The sequence below is a fragment of the Brachyhypopomus gauderio genome, unplaced genomic scaffold (assembly GCF_052324685.1).
Source record: "Brachyhypopomus gauderio isolate BG-103 unplaced genomic scaffold, BGAUD_0.2 sc50, whole genome shotgun sequence".
In the NCBI taxonomy this organism is placed as follows: Eukaryota; Metazoa; Chordata; class Actinopteri; order Gymnotiformes; family Hypopomidae; genus Brachyhypopomus; species Brachyhypopomus gauderio.
In genome coordinates this window covers 1,798,676-1,816,419 of record NW_027506875.1, presented here as the reverse complement: position 1 = coordinate 1,816,419, position 17,744 = coordinate 1,798,676, and the positions used below count along the sequence as shown (strand labels likewise).

The following is a 17,744-nucleotide window of genomic DNA, read 5'->3' as shown; positions in this document are numbered from 1 at the left end:
ATGGCCCACTTCTTTCAAATGGGAACCTAATTTAATAAATTAGGTAACAATGTTCCTTGTTGTTGCAGATGATACAGCCAGAAGATGTTACTGTCCAAATTCTTCATACAAACTGTTTATTTTAGGGGTTTCTGGTCTAAAATGTTTTGAGCTTGGGTTATTGTAAGGGTTAACTTATGGTTTTAAGTTAATTTATCCAAAATGTTAAGGTGGCTGGGACACTTTTTTAAGTTTTTACAGTGCATTTACTGAAATACAGTTTCAGAATTATTTATTCTTTTCCAGGAGAACTGTTTGTATGTTTGTAAGATATGTTTTAGCTTTTCTGATGTTTTAGCTTTTCTGATGTTTAATCTTTTCTGGTGTGATGTTTGGAGTGCTGTAGTACTTGTGGTGACAGCTACAGACGTACAGAGTGGATACAGGTATCGATATCTGGTGTGTAGAAGTATATAATTTATTTGGACATGCAGGTTTAATTAATGCGGACGTTGATGGGATCATTTATTAGGGTTGTACCTATACTGGCTATTTTAACGATGTTGTTGCATTTTTAAAGTTTGTTTTAAAATATATAATGGTATAAATTATTGATTACATTTAATGCCAAATGTTACAAAATTTTATGCAAGAGTTATTTTGCTCTATTTGCTACTTTCCAGGTAACACGTATGAGAAGTACATAAGTAGACGCTGATCGAGGCATAAACCGGGTTACAGAATATAACGCCGTCGGATTTAGAAGATAACTACAATATATAAACTGTAAACACGCACATGTAGCTACAGGCGGTTAATGCTTCCAGTTTAAATAGGAAAACGAGGTGTTTCTCTCGGGGTCTATGTCAATAACCACTCTGTAATGTTACATATTAGGAGGAAACGGTCAACAATTACATTTCCAAATTTCCCATAAATAATTTATTAAAGTGTTATTAATTTTGTAGTAATTAAGTCAGAACATGACATCGCAAATATGACAGCTTTGATTTGAGTTATCTCTCACTTGTCTTGGCACTGTCCTCGAGGTAGATATTCAGAATTAATATATGATCGCTGATTAGAAAACCAATACTCCCACAACATACAAAAACGGTGCTCACATTTACACACACACACGCACACACACACAGCTTTGACTTGCGTTCCTAATTAAATGTTTCAGAGAATCCAAAAGTCAGAGGGCGTTCATACACACATGGTCTAGTCCCACATGGAGTCTCGTGTTGTACCAGGTCATTGCACTTTGTGAGCAGTGGTTGTAATCCGAGCCGAGAGCGCGTGGACGGTGTCCTGCAGCTCGCGCCTCGGAAGCGCGTCACGGGTTGAGCTCGAGCGCCCAGACGTGCTGCGGCCAGCCGCTCCTCCCTTTAATCTTCGTGTCGGCTCCTGGGGGCTCCTGCAGAAAAATATAAAAACACCAGTATAATTAAGGGGACAAATTTAACACGAACGCTTACATTTTTAACGTTTTCGCAGCTGCGTTTTTAAATAGTATTATAATAGCACACAGTTTAATCCTGTTTTCTCTTGTGTCACGTTGACATGTTCAGTCCTCACAGGTACTGCGGGTTTGATACGGCGTGCACGTGTGCTCTTAACTGGACTACAACTATTTAAACGGGTTCACGTTACCTTGTCGCGTTTCCTCTTCAGGTCCCTCCTGTCACACGTCTTCATTTCAGCGCTGAACTGCTGCGCGCCTGCCGGCTCCTTCTGCAGCACCTCCGTTAAGTAGGAGATGTAGCTGGTCGCCAGTCTCAGCGTTTTGATTTTGGACAGTTTGGTGTCCGCGGGCACGTTTGGGATACAGTCCCGCAGTTCGGCGAAGGCCGTGTTGATGCTCTCGGTCCTCCGACGCTCCTTCTTCGGGCCCGGAGTCCTCCTCTTCCCCAGCCTGGAGGAGAACACCTCCGCCTGACCCTCTCCACCGGCACCAGCAGGTCCGAGTTCGGTACAGTCCGAGGTTTCTATCTGGAATTCCGGTGAGATTTCTGAGTGATTTACAACCCAGCTCTGAAAATAAGGGTTATCTTGACACCGTGGCCCAAACGGGAACGTGTCGGTCATCAGGCGATAATGCTGGTAACTTCCGATAAGATTCATGTTGGGCCGGACCGCCGGTGTGTGGTACCAGTGATCATAAACACAAGGATGTTTCAGGCAGCGTGGGTCTTACTGCGACTGTATTGCACAAAGACAATAACACATTGTGCAGCTTTGGCTACAAAATACTTTTTTTTTCTTATGGCTACAAGACTCAATGCATTATCATTACTATTAGTTTCACAAAAGAATGCAGGTATCCATCATTTCAGCAGGTCGTTGATGAAGAAGCCGGTTGATCTGACCAGCTAACCCTGAGGGATATTTCAGGCTGGTGTGGGCGATGTTTATAGCGCCTGGTGGGGTTGGTGGGTCTGAACCACCTCCAAGCCAATGGACTTAAGAGTCGTGCGATAGGGTGGAGACTTGAGAAAAGTTTACAAGTTCTGTTGTAGTAAGATGGGTCCAGGGCAACACGTCTTCACAGAGGATGGTGACTACATTTTACCGTCCAGCAGACGTAGAATCTCATATCTCACAACATCCACTGTGAAAATTGAATGTTTGTGTTTGGGATTATTTCAGTCGTTGGCATGGTGGACTTTTCTTCACGAACTTTTCCCCCCATCTGATACATATTTTTCATCTCGGTGCCTCGCATATATTGTAATAATTTGTTAGATGTGCTTATAAAATGTTTTAATCATTTCGTGTTACACAGGCTACATGTGTCATTTAGCAATTCTGGTGTGTGTGTGGAGGGTTCAATTTCGTCCCTTTTCCACCCTCTTATCAAACATTTCTAGTTTGTTACAGTAACAACAAAATGTTTCTTTATTGTATAGCTTATATATAGACATATTAGTAGAGCTTGTGTTGTGATCACGGACGTAATTTTGGGGGGGGGGACGGGGGGGACATGTCCCCCCACTTTTTCAAAAGCCGGCTTTGGTCCCCCCCAGTTTTTATGGTTAAAACCAAATATTTAAATAGCGACGAATCTATGTCCCCCCCACTTTTGAAATCAAAATTACGTCCATTGTTGTGATATATATTACAATGAATTATTGTGCAGTTCAATTAATGAATAAATGGATAAGATGTATTAGCATCATATTCAATAACATACAGGATTCTTCGTTAAAGCATTATATGAAGGATCTTGAAAGATTAATGAAAATAACCGTAAGAAAAATATCTGAACTTATGTTTATTTGATAATTAACCCATATATATCCGTTTCCCCAGTGTAGTTTGGCGTATTGGGCATTTGTGTAAATGAGTTAAACTTGTTTGACCATGACCTGTTGTAAGATTTGTCAATTATCAAATATTTATGGTTACATTTCATTTTTCATTTTATTTAGCATTATAAAAGCCGTGTCCCGAATGCGTTAATAGTTTATATTAGCTACATGTGTTATTTATTTAATAATTTAAAACGTATCCACGAAATTACAATTTCTTTTGGACCATTTTAGCATAAAAATGTCTGGTATCAAAGGACTATGCAGACGGCCTTCAACCGAGCTGAGCGCTGTGACCGAGCCGAGCGCCGTCTCATCTCACCCCATGAGCAACAGTGGAGAACAGATGAAAGGAACTCGGACTTATCTCCTCACTCTTGATGTTGAATCTCAGGACTTCACTCTAGAACCGGAGCACTGCAAGCGTCACAGTGCTTATCTGTGCACGCTTAAAACATGGTCCAATTACATTCCGTGACCTTAGCGTAATTAAAAAAAAACATCTACATTTAGTAATAAATCATTTGTCTGGGAACCTTCCCCGATTGTTTACTATTAGCTGAATAGTGGTTGATTTCACTTGAGTAGGCTATGGTAGGCCCTGCAGCCATGTACAGCAGATATTCGCTTATTTTTAAAGTTATTTTTAAACTTTAAAATTGATGTTGTATAGCTTTGTATCGACTGGCGCATCGGTCAGCTCCGCGACTGATGTAACTGTATCAGTCACAGAGCAGCTGTTAGAAGAACAGATTTCAACATTGAAGACTACAGAGAAAATAGACGCATTGACGAAGATGGTGTAGGTATGATTAGACTCCCTCACGCGCAGAACACTGACCACAGTCCTCTGGCCATTAAACGCGTCTGTGCCTGAGATAAAGAGGAGTATCGTGGACTTGTGTAATATCACTACCATATTCGAAAATTCAGAAATGAATGTATTTAAAAAATGAAAAAATCAAAGTGATTCTCAGTGACACAATACCACTGACACTAAAGCACAGAAGCTACTGAACCAATAATGAGTCTTAATAATGAGTCTTACTTAATAATGAGTGAGTTTCAGCAAAGTAGCAAAGTGTGTGTTTTATTCACATTTGTCAATGTTTAGAGAGAAGAAACATCCCTGTCCTTGTTAAGATCTTAAAAACCATATGCAGATATGAGGACTGGAGGTGGCTTTAGTTCTTCAGAGAATGGCCTGATTTTGTTTGTTTATTTATTTATTAGGTGTCTTGGGCTGTCCTGTTTAAGCAGTTAAATGTGTGAACCTCTGTATAATTTCAGGTGTATTTGCAGTTACTCTGTCGGTTCAGTCTCTTGAGCTCTAAGGGTTAATGTTCCTAATTAGTTTCCTGCCGCTTCAGTAATGGCAGCATGTCACATAGGTTATATCTGTCTTCAACATTTTAGTTTCCCTCTCACCCCCATTCTCTCTCTCTCTTTCGCTCTTCTTCTCTCTTCCTCTCTCTGTCTCTCTATCTCTTCCTCTCTGTTTCTCTCTCTCTCTCTGTCTCTCTCTCTCTCTCTCTCTCTATTATTGTCTTCCCACACCCCTCTTTCTATCGTCTCCAGTAAAGATAAGAGGTCTGTATGGAATGCTGTGGTGGTGTGTGAGTTGGGGGCCTGGCTGCCTGTGTTTAATGCTGTGGTGTGTGTGCGTGTGTGTGTGCGTGCGTGTGTGTTGGGGGCCTGGCTGCCTGTGTTTAATGCTGTGGTGTGTGTGCGTGTGTGCGTGTGTGTGTGCGTGCGTGCGTGCGTGTGTGTTGGGGGGCTGCCTGCCTGTGTTTAATGCTGTGGTGTGTGTGTGTGTGTGTGTGCGTGCGTGCGTGCGTGCGTGCGTATGTGTTGGGGGGCTGCCTGCCTGTATTTAATGCTGTAGTGGTGTGCGTGCGTGCGTGCGTGCGTGCGTGCGTGCGTGCGTGCGTGTGTGTGTGTTGGGGGGCTGCCTGCCTGTGTTTAATGCTGTGGTGTGTGTGTGTATGTGTGTGTGTGTGTGTGCGTGCGTGTGTGCGTGTGTTGGGGGGCTGCCTGCCTGTATTTAACACTGTGGTGTGTGCTAGGAAATCTCTAGATTTTCTCTAGATTTCTAGACGATCTCTGATGATCTCTACATGATCTTTAGATGATCTCTACATTATCTCTAGATGATCTCTACATTATCTCTAGATGATCTCTACATGATCTTTAGATGATCTCTACATGATCTTTAGATGATCTCTACATGATCTTTAGATGATCTCTAGATGATCTCTACATGATCTTTAGATGATCTCTACATGATCTCTAGATGATCTCTACATGATCTTTAGATGATCTCTACATGATCTCTAGATGATAGCCTCACATGGATCTTCTGCACACATGCTTGGTGTAGTTGCTGTGCTTTGCAAAAACATTGTACAATTATTGATTTTTCCTGTGGTTTTGTGGCAAGCACTATGGATTTCTGCTTGTTATGTTTTTAAACAGATTCTTATACATGTTCACCACCAGGTACAGTTCCTATACACAATATAAATCACAGGGGTAAATTCAGAAAACTGCGCTTTTCAAATGTAAACAGAGTCTGAAAGTGGGACAGTGACAGTTCCCAGAAGGCAGAACAATTTGTGACTTAAGACCAGGACATAGAAAACTACACCTGAATCACCTTATAGAATAAGACAATAATCCTGAACAGTACAGCCACAATTGGCTAAAAACATGCCTAGCATAACCTGTTATTAAGTCCAACATGAAAATGAAAAGCAGAGTGTTTGACTGCGTTGTGGCCCCTCACCCTAAACTGGGAGGGCTGCTATGACACTGGGTTATGAAGTACTGCAGAAGTGGTGAGAATATGCCCCTGTGTTTTAACCATTCATGAAGCCTGTTGCATAACATCCTCGTTTAGCATGGGGCAAAACTGAACACCAGCTCTTTCACTCTCAACGCTGTCTAAAAGCTGATTGTGAGTGCTGTGTTCAGTGCATTATAAGGCTTCAGTCAGCAGAAGAAAGTGTGTTCAGTGTGTGATGATGAGACAACCACTAGTGTACTAGAGCTCTACTGGACCAGCACTGATCACTGGTGTGGGACTCTGATACTCGCTGGGCCCAGTGTAGTGCAGTGTGGAGTGAACAGCAGGTTCTGATACTCGCTGGGCCCAGTGTAGTGCAGTGTGGAGTGAACAGCTGGTTCTGATACTCACTGGGCCCAGTGTAGTGCAGTGTGGAGTCACCAGCAGGTTCTGATACTCACTGGGCCCAGTGTAGTGCAGTGTGGAGTCAACAGCAGGTTCTGATGCTGGCTGGGTCTAGTGTAGTGCAGTGTGGAGTGAACAGCTGGTTCTGATACTTGCTGGGCCCAGTGTAGTGCGGTGTGGAGTGAACAGCAGGTTCTGATACTCGCTGGGTCTAGTGTAGTGCAGTGTGGAGTGAACAGCTGGTTCTGATACTCACTGGGCCCAGTGTAGTGCAGTGTGGAGTCAACAGCAGGTTCTGATGCTGGCTGGGTCTAGTGTAGTGCAGTGTGGAGTGAACAGCAGGTTCTGATACTCTTCAGGCCCAGTGTAGTACAGTGTGGAGTCAACAGCAGGTTCTGATACTTGCTGGGCCCAGTGTAGTGCAGTGTGGAGTCAACAGCAGGTTCTGATACTCACTGGGCCCAGTGTAGTGCAGTGTGGAGTGAACAGCAGGTTCTGATCCTGGCTGGGCCCAGTGTAGTGCAGTGTGGAATCAACAGCAGGTTCTGATGCTCGCTGGGCCCAGTGTAGTGCAGTGTGGAGTGAACAGCAGGTTCTGATCCTGGCTGGGCCCAGTGTAGTGCAGTGTGGAGTCACCAGCAGGTTCTGATACTCACTGGGCCCAGTGTAGTGCAGTGTGGAGTCAACAGCAGGTTCTGATGCTGGCTGGGTCTAGTGTAGTGCAGTGTGGAGTCAACAGCAGGTTCTGATACTCTTCAGGCCCAGTGTAGTACAGTGTGGAGTGAACAGCAGGTTCTAATCCTGGCTGGGCCCAGTGTAGTGCAGTGTGGAGTCAACAGCAGGTTCTGATCCTGGCTGGGCCCAGTGTAGTGCAGTGTGGAGTCAACAGCAGGTTCTGATCCTGGCTGGGCCCAGTGTAGTGCAGTGTGGAGTCAACAGCAGGTTCTGATACTCACTGGGTCCAGTGTAGTGCAGTGTGGAGTCAACAGCAGGTTCTGATCCTGGCTGGGCCCAGTGTAGTGCAGTGTGGAGTCAAAAGCAGGTTCTGATCCTGGCTGGGCCCAGTGTAGTGCAGTGTGGAGTCAACAGCATGTTCTGATACTTACTGGGCCCAGGGTAGTGCAGTGTGGAGTCAACAGCAGGTTCTGATCCTGGCTGGGCCCAGTGTAGTGCAGTGTGGAGTCAACAGCAGGTTCTGATCCTGGCTGGGCCCAGTGTAGTGCAGTGTGGAGTCAACAGCAGGTTCTGATCCTGGCTGGGCCCAGTGCTCCCTGTTTTCTGGTGTTATCACACTGCTGCCATTTGCACTCTTTACGTCTGAGCAAAACCAGAACCCTCCACCCACCCTTCAACCCACCTTTCACCTGCATATACTGAATGCAGCCAGTGCTGGGGGTAGAGTTGGGGGGGGGGTGTTCTTATCTGTGCTGGGGTGGACTTGGGGGAGAGTGGTGGGGTTGTGTGTGGGGGTGGGGGTGGAGTTCTTATCAGCATAATAAGAAAAACCAGCCCCGTTGACAGGGGGGGACAACCGGGTCTGTTGTCCCGGGCCCCAGGGCCAGGGGGGCCCATCAAAGGGCCCAGCAATTTATTTTTTATTTAAAGTCTATAATTTTTTAATAATCTTGAAATCTTTCATTAATATAAAATTCTGTTTTCCATTAAGTGCATACACCCCCGCCTCCCACTGGAAAATGGTTTGATCCAGCACCGACCGTAACCGGCTGGTACCCGCCCAACAGCGGGAAACAGTGGTGGATAGTTAAAGTAAATACAGAAATCTGGAGTGCAGAAAAGAAAGGAAAAATATTTACCCAACGAATTTTAATGTTGCATTGTGTTCCACGTTTGAAAAGTGCTGTAATTTAGGCTAAAGTACTTGAAAATGTTTGAAATTGTAACTACATCGTTTCACAACAAATAGCTGTCTGACTGAACAGTTCTCGTGAAGACGTTAAGATTTGAGGGCGTTTTGAAAATAAACATCCATTAAATACTGTGATAAAAAGCGAATTATTTCCAATCATTTCGATTATATGTATAAATATTTAACTTAATTAAGTTTAACGTGCTGGAAAATATTGAAATGGACCTTGAAAGTGACGTACAAGTGCTTGAATTCCACCTTATAAAGGTGTATGAACCCTGCAAACGTGACTTTGTTCATTGCGCTGAGGCGCGGCGCGCGCGAAGTTACAAAATTCGAGAGGTGCACGATCTCGCGAATCAACTGCGCGTGAGGCCCTCGCGCACGGCGGTGCGACTGCGATTACGCCATTTTCGCGCAAACCCTGTGGGGGGTTGGCACATGAAACTTTCTTGTCCCGGGCCCCAGCAAGACTGTCAACGGGCCTGAGAAAAACGTGCCAGGTCTGGACACTTTTAACTGATTCCAAAATATATAATTGTGATGTAATTGTAATTGTTTATTTTGATGTCATTAAAATGCCAAACATTAGGTATGTTTCTCGTCTATCAAATGTCACATATTGCCTATATCTTAACATCACTGGAGAGATATGAGTGACAATGTAATTTTATCTTTTTCCCTGAGAAATATATATAATATGTAATAGATATAGATATACCAATAACAGCATATAATGGATCAGTTGTTTAAGAAGGTGCAGGGCTAACCTTTGCACATAAATATCTGTCCAAGTGCCTGGAGTTTGATGATGAAAATCGATCGAAATTATGTCACAATCTCGAGCCTGGAAGTCCAAAAGAGGATTGACGATCCCTCCCTCTAAGCTACGCAAGCATCCACACTTCACACTTTTCGCTTCACATTCTTTGCAGTGCAGTTTGAAAAGTGCTGGAATTTAGGCTAAAGAACTTGAAAATGCTTGAAATTGTAACTACTTCGATTCACAACAAATAACTCTGACTGAACAGTTCTCTTGTATTACGTTAACAAATACGAGCCTCTTGTAATTCCAGGACGAAACATGTGAGAACATGAAGACGTTAAGATTGGGCATTTTGAAAATAAACAACCGTTAAATAATGTGATAAAAAGCAAATTATTTTGAATCATGTCGAGTATATGTATAAATATTTAACTTAATTAGGTTTAACATGCTGAGAAATATAGAAATGGACCTTGAAAGTGACATACAAGTGCTTGAATTCCACCTTGTAAAGGTGTATGAACCCTGCATACATGACTTTGTTCATTGCTGCTGCATTGGCACGACTATGTTGACCTGTTCCATTCTGGGCTGATCAATTCTAGGCAGTTTTATAATGGGCTGTTCCATCCTGGGCTGTTTCATCATGGGCTGATCAATTCTGGGCTGTTCCATCATGGGCTGTTCCATCATGGGCTGTTCCATCATGGGCTGATCAATTCTGGGCTGTTTCATCATGGGTTGTTTCATCATGGGTTGTTCCATCATGGGTTGTTCCATCATGGGCTGTTCCATCATGGGCTGTTCCATCATGGGCTGTTCCATCATGGGCTGTTTCATCATGGGCTGATCAATTCTGGGCTGTTCCATAATGGGCTGTTCCATCATGGGCTGTTCTATCATGGGTTGATCAATTCTGGGCTGTTCCATCATGGGCTGTTCCATCATGGGCTGTTCCATCATGGGTTGATCAATTCTGGGCTGTTCCAACATGGGCTGTTCCATCATGGGCTGTTCCATCATGGGCTGTTCCATCATGGGTTGATCAATTCTGGGCTGTTCCAACATGGGCTGTTCCATCATGGGCTGTTCCATCATGGGTTGATCAATTCTGGGCTGTTCCAACATGGGCTGTTAGATTATAGGCTGTTCTATCATGGGCTGTTCCATCATGGGTTGATCAATTCTGGGCTGTTCCAACATGGGCTGTTAGATTATAGGCTGTTCTATCATGGGCTGTTCCATCATGGGCTGTTCCATCATGGGCTGTTCTATCATGGGTTGATCAATTGTGGGCTGTTCCAACATGGGCTGTTAGATTATAGGCTGTTCTCTCATGGGCTGTAAGATTATAGTCGGTTCTATTATGAGCTGTTCTCTCATGGGCTGTTCTTTTCCAGGTGTCTCTGTTTAAGTGACTTGTTGAGCTCCTGCACTGCTACCTGTGGGGTATACAGCACATACACCACAGTGTGAACTCTCCTAACCCAGACAGTGGCTCAGACTGGAGAACCTGTCATGAGAGCAGCATGTGCAGGATTGATGATGCCCCAACAAGATTGTAACATAACAGTGTGACCTGGCGCAGCGGATTACATCACGTTCACGGAAATTAAATTTCACTTTGACCTCATTCCTTGTCACTTAGTGTTCTGTGGCAGAGCCAGTACATCCGTCTGGAACACACGGCTTCTGTAGGATGTTTTCACCACTGACCAACGTGCTGAGCGACGTGCTGAGCGACAGGGCGTAGCGGCAGGGCGTAGCGACAGGGCGGAGCAACAGGGCGGAGAACGCCACGACGTGGTGAGTGTTGTAGCACCTCTAACCTGCCCATACAGCACACACAGTGTTCAGCCAGGAATGCACATTCAGAGGAAAGTTTCCCAAATCCACGTTTCACCGTCTTTACGAGCTCATAAAACCCTACAGGAATAACATTTAAAGTCCAAATTTGATTTGCTATTGAGAGTTCAAATTACAAGTTGACCTCCCAAAGAAAAACAGTCTCTAACTGGAACATACATGACATTAGTATGAGTGAAAAGTGTGATATTTTGTTAACGTTTTTCAGTGTTGGTCACAGAGTTTACTTATTTGAACTCTCACAATATACTGTTATGAAAACTACAACTTCCTGTTTCCTCTGAGGTGGAAAAGCATTCTGAAAGCTGAATGGGATGTAACCTCATTAAAGGGGCGGTTGTAAATCTGTCTCCCAGTCTTCAGCCACACCGTGGCCCATATGGCTTGCTGCAGGCCTCTCCCTTTAAATGGGCATTGTTCCACATTTGCATTGGTCTGATTCTAATGATCCTAATAACCAGCTGTGCAACTTCAGTGTTTTTCCAACTCCCTTTAACCGTGTTACAGGCCCTCGAGTAGATACGGTTCCCTTACAAGGTGTCTGTAATTAATGCAGGTTAGGGAGAGTGAGTTAGGGGAGAGAGTGAGTTAGGGGAGAGAGTGAGTTAGGGGAGAGAGTGAGTTAGGGGAGAGAGTGAGTTAGGGAGAGTGAGTTAGGGAGAGTGAGTTAAGAGAAAGTGGATAAGGAGAGAGTGAATTAGGGCAGAGTGAGTTAGGGAGAGGGATTTATGGGAGAGTGAGTAAGGGAGAGTGAGTTAAGAGAAAGTGGATAAGGAGAGAGTGAATTAGGGCAGAGTGTGTCCCTAACACACTGCTCCTTCACACAGAACCACAGAGGTGAAGAGTAAATTTCTGCTTGTAAAGACACAGTGATTTAATTGTGTTTATTCTGACTACACTAGACATTTACATTAGTGAAGAAGGTCAAATGGAAAATGGCTGTAGACTGTGTGTGGATTCTCCGTCTCCATGACAAATGAAGGTAGAACACTTGTTCCGTGGTTCTGTCTCCATCTTGCATCTTGAATCCACCTGACATTAGAGCACATGCTCACACAGTCAGATAAACTTGCTCTCCATAATTCTTCTGTGCCTCACCTCCAGAATAATCCATTACTCTGAGCTCTTGTAATCTATTACTCATAGCTCTTATTCTCAGGTCTATGCAGTATTCTATGCAGTAATAATAGTCACTGGGCAGTCCTAAAACGACAGTGTACAGTGTACAGTAACATTACATTTACATGGGCATTAATATGTACAGTAGATTGAGAAAGTATTCAGACCTCTTATTGAACACAATGTGATGTGGATTTGATTTTGAATGCATAATACTGCCATTCTAACCCTTTTCTTCACACACAAACCTTCTCACCACACATACTAACATCACCACACACAAACAAGCTTTTCTGCACACACACTAAACTTGTCTTCACACAGGACTTCTCAAAACTTCAGCAGCTCTGCTTTGCTTCAAACAGCTCTGACTTTGAAAGGTACAGCCCACGCACTCTCACGAACCCTAACATTCATATTCTGCACATGACAAATGTTCAAAGGGTTTGAATTATGAAATTTGAGTCATATAAACAAACTGGAGATGTGAATATGTGAGCCTGCTCAGAATCCTTTACACAAATAGTGACAATGGACAGGCAAGGTGATATTAGTCAGGACTAAAAAGAGAAAACACTTTCTGATCCAGGTGAGGGATTCTCCCAAAACAGTGAAGTGCAGTGTATTCTATCATAAATGGTCAAATGGTTCAATAGAAATGTGGGTTAGGGTTTAGGATTATGGTTTTATCATATCCTTACTGTATTTTTGGTTATGGTTTCATAGATCCTTACTGTCAGCTTTGGATATGGCTGACGTCAGTTTGGAGGGTCTGAACACGTATGTGAATAAGAGATTTAATTTTTTAGTTAATCTACAAACTATCGAAAAGTAATTTTTAAATTTGTCAAAGGTGATTAAAGGTAGAATGGTGTTAGTGTGTGTGGTGTGAAGGTTAGTGTGTGTGTGAAGTGCTGTTCATCTACAACCCCAGACACACAACCTCCACACACACAACCCCCACACACACAACCCCCACACACACAACCCCCACACACACAACCCCCAGACACACAACCTCCACACACACAACCCCCACACACACAACCCCCACACACACAACCCCCACACACACAACCTCCACACACACACAACCTCCACACACACACAACCTCCACACACACACAACCTCCACACACACACAACCCCCACACACACAACCCCCACACACACAACCCCCAGACACTCTGTCTCCACTTTGATTGGTAGACTAAACAGGCTCTTCATTAGATCCTGAAGCCTAAACCGCACCATTAAAACATTAAGATGTCACTGGAGAACAGGATTAGGCCAGTCTGTTTCTGTCTCTCTTCTGCTCTCTCTATCTCTCTGTCTCTATCCTGCTCTTTCTCTCTCTGTCTCTCTCTATCTCTGTCTCTCTCCTGCTCTCTCTATCTCTGTCTCTATCCTGCTCTTTCTCTCTGTCTCTATCCTGCTCTTTCTCTCTCTGTCTTTTTCTATCTCTCTTTCTTTCTGGTTGAGCATCTAATTATCTCATACATGCATATACACAAATCCTGCTTCAGTGATCTGGATTAACAGAGAAACCTCACAGCTGTAATGAACAGATCAGAGGAAGAGTGAGAGAGAAAGACAGAGAGATGGAGGGAGAGATGGAGCGAGACAGAGTGGGAGCTAGCTGGTTTGTGTTCTGGTGAAAAAAAAGTTTTTTTTCTCTTAGTTTTCAGTGCTTGTGATCTTGGCTGCCATCAAGAGCAGACAGAGGTTTAATCAGCGACTCTGAAGTGTCCTTCCACACGTGTGGTTTCTGCCTGCCAAACACCCTGACTAACATGCATCATGAAGTAGAAATGCAGAAACCAAAGGTTCGGTATTACTGAGCTAAATCTTAATCTTCTGTAATCTTCATGTCAAACACAAGCATGTATAATCCTGACTCAGTCTGCGCATTAATTCAGAGTCCAAACAAAACGATTCATCCTGACTGTGTCTACACACAGCAATTAATCCTGACTGTGTACACACAGTGATTGTTCCTGACTGTGTGCACACAGTGATTATTCCTGACTGTGTCTACACATAAGAATTAGTCTTGACTAAGTCTGAAAATAGCAAATAATCCGGACTGAATCTGCACATGGTGTTTAGTCCTAATCAGGTCTGCATGTGGTGATTAACCTCAACCAGTCCAGCACATGGTGATGAATCATTGCCCAGCCTGCATGTGTTGATTAATCGCAGCTAGGCCTGCATGTGTCAATTACCGTATTTTCCGAATTATAAATCACACTTTTTCATAGTTTGGCCGGGGGTGCGACTTATACTCCGGAGCGATTTATTATGGAGTGATTTTTGTATCAAAAGTTCCACAGAAGCAAAAGTAAATCTGCAGGCAAAATTCTTAGCACCAAGACCAGAAAGTATATGCTGTGAATGCAAAACAGAAAAAATATATCAAAAGTACATTTTTTAAATATAATTGGTTACTTGAAACTTATTTTTGTTTGCATTTTGACAAGTTTTTGATTCCATTGTTTTAGTTTTTTTTGATTTTCCCAGTAAGGTCTTTTGCTTCTGGAATCTCTCTTTGCTTCTGCTGACTTTTGGAACACATTTCATGTGTGGGAGGGGCTTAGATGAAAGCGTTCCTCTGCAATCTCCATTGGTCACTGATTCCGGACTGACACAGAGCTCTGAAACCGCCTCTGGGACCAAGCCACGCCCACCCCACCAGCTTCCCAGTGTTTTCAAACATGGCGGAACGCGAGGGTTCTGTTTCACAGTAGCATGTAAACTGAGTTTTACCATTAAAGTTTATACAAATGTTATAATTAATTGCTAAATGGTCTGTAGATATTGCAAATGTACACTGTATAATAACTACATTAAGCATGAGGGTTAATATTTAGCACACTTCACTAGCACTTCACAATTTTTTTCTGTTTTGCATTCACAACATTTACTTTCTGCTCTTGATGCCTGCAGATTTACTTTTGCTTCTGTGGAACACAACTTTCTGTGGACACAAAAATCACACCATAACTTATAGTTTGGAAAATACGGTACGCATATTGAGAAACGGCCATGGTAATTTCACGTTATTTTCACAAGAGGGTGCTCTAGGCTTGTGTACCTGCAACTTCTGTACCACTGAAAATAAAAGAAAAAATGCCATTGAAATGAAAATCATATTCTGCAGATTACAAGCTGCAAGTAGTGAAATATGCAGCCGAAAACAGTAATCGAGCAGCAGAAAGAAAGTTCGGAGTGAGCGAGAAACTTGTGAGGGGCTGGTGATAAGCGGAGGTTACTCTTACTACAATGAGAAAAACTAAAAAAGCTAATCGTCGGCTAAAAGCGGCGCTTCGTCCACCTCCGGAGTTGGCGGAGTTGTTTATAAGTGACACTGAGGATGACGAGTTCAATGGATTTTATGATTTGGAGTGAGATAAACTCAAAAAAATTGTTTGATAAACGTGTTAGCATGTTTTTTGTTTGTTATAGTTTGTTATTGTTATCTGAATAACTGTTCATGTTACCTTAACTTGGATTTTATTAAATAACCCCCCCCCCCCCCCCCCAAAAAAGCGCAATATATATGTTTTTTTCTTCTTAGATGTATCAGCGGCAGCACCATTACTGCGTAATACAAACTATTTATGAAGTGCTGGAGAAAGCGGAACTGCTGATGAAGTGCAGGTTGGAGGCGAGTTTAGTTACAATGTCACTTTTGTCAGCATCTACATGGATTGTGTTCTTCTGGCTGCTGAATAAAGACAGTTTATTGGAAGGTGCATATCTTAGACAACGTTGTGTTTGTACCTTGGATATGAGTCCAGGTCATTTAATAGATCCAGTGTCTGTTCTGGGTCATTGTGCTTGACAACTCCACCATGACCATAACCTCTGAGCAGAGGCAGTTCTGGGGGCGTGCAGTGCCCATGTCACAACATCCTTCCCCCCCCCTAAATGAGGTGTGAGACATCATCTTGTGAATGGCGATAAAGCAGCAGCAGTACTGGCAACTTAGCGATTTTGACACTATTTTCTGCAAATTAGGTTAAACATTTCAGACACGTGTGTGTGTGTGTGTGTGTGTGTGTGTGTGTGTGTGTGTGTGTGTGTGTGTGTGTGTGTTTGTGTTTGGTGGTGTAGAGTATGGTAACAAAGGTAAATTGATAGTGATACAAAGCTGCTGTTTACATACAGTACTGTATGTGTTCTAGATATATTTCAAATTAAGGTTTTATGAATATGCTCAACTTAATTAGGGTTAGGGTTAGACTCTAGAACAGGGGTCGGCAACCTATGGCACGCGGGCTACCGTTGGCACGCCGAGGCATAATCACTGGCACGCGACACGCTGGACCAGCATCAGCAAAAAAAAAATTAATAATAAAAAATCTCAGACAGAGAGAACGATCCTCCAATCGAAATCGCTCCTCAACGCTCTGCTTGGCGGACACGTTAAAGTTGTCCCTCCATGTCTCAAAGGTTGCCGACCCCTGCTCTAGAATATACACAGTTAATGGAGTGCTGCCATCTAGTGGACAAAGCTTTGTCACTTTCAATGAGTGAGCACATTTATCATCATGACATTTAACGCAGTTGGCCGACGTTCCAGTGTGGCTCATGGCTTCAGTCACAGATGCAGGACGTGACGTGTTGGGTGTCCTGTGACCTGTTAGCACAGCTAGGAGCATGTAGACCGAACCCCAGTCACCCACAGAAGTGGCATTGTACCCACTGTACTATAGCAACAATTTATTATTGTTATATATACATATACTGTATATATATATATATATATATATATATATATATATATATATATATATATATATATATATATAGTAGAAGTTGTATTTTATGTCTTTATTGTTTTAAAGGTTCTGTTCTTTGAATATAATAAATGTTGTGTACTGACACTACATACCTGTGTGTTTTGGGTGTTGGTGTCTCTGTACATGTTTATTTGTGTTAGTATGTGTTCGCGTTCACATCCACCTGAATCTGCGTCTTATTATCACCTGTGTCTGCTTTTGTAACTGATCCATTATGAGACTTTAGGGTTCCTGCTCTCTCAGGATCAGATGCTTTCTGTCTAGATGGGAAACACCTGGAGTTGTGCTTCACATCCCAGCGGTTATTGTATGAGTTCCCCTAAGCACTCAGTTCTTGTGCCTTCAGAGCTGCAAACACCTGCTGTATATTAATAAAATATATTAGCAAAAACATACATTCAATAAAGACGAAGAGAAGAATGTCAGTGTGTTTATATGTCTTTATATGTCCTTTAGGTATCAATATTTTTTATATTCTGTCACGTTGCCTTCTATCATTTTCATGTGTTTGTAAGTCACTAGTACTAATTGTACATGCTGAATTGTGAATATTATTATTATTGTTATGATTATCATTCATATTCATATTATTATTTATTGTTCTTATAATGGCATTATTTATATTATTGTTATTATACATTTTCATATTACTATTATTCATATTCTTTGTATTATTCCTGATTATTATTATTAATATTATTATTATTACTGTAGAATGTAGAATGAGATAGTGTTAGTACTCTAGAGTGTACAGTGAGCTAGTGCCCCATAGGCCCAGCGCAGAAGGCCCACAGGCCCACAGGCCCACAGCCCCTGAAGACTTTAATAACTATCGACC

General features: G+C 42.7%; 1 protein-coding gene and 1 long non-coding RNA gene across 2 annotated transcripts; one reads left to right on the top strand and one right to left on the bottom strand.

The window, feature by feature from the left end:
- Window positions 1-935: 935 nt before the first annotated feature.
- On the bottom strand, window positions 936-2,410 carry LOC143487835 (heart- and neural crest derivatives-expressed protein 1-like). Its single transcript, XM_076987058.1, has 2 exons — window positions 1,636-2,410; window positions 936-1,399 (listed from the first exon to the last, which is right to left on the bottom strand). The coding sequence occupies exons 1-2, from the start codon at window positions 2,104-2,106 to the stop codon at window positions 1,319-1,321; spliced, it is 552 nt and encodes a 183-aa protein (XP_076843173.1). The 5' UTR covers window positions 2,107-2,410; the 3' UTR covers window positions 936-1,318.
- LOC143487836 (uncharacterized) lies at window positions 1,332-16,796 on the top strand. The gene is made up of 7 exons (XR_013124393.1): window positions 1,332-1,562; window positions 1,657-1,985; window positions 10,765-10,922; window positions 11,885-11,964; window positions 12,426-12,481; window positions 13,783-13,927; window positions 15,679-16,796. It is a non-coding gene; the product is annotated as an uncharacterized LOC143487836 (long non-coding RNA).
- Window positions 16,797-17,744: the final 948 nt, after the last annotated feature.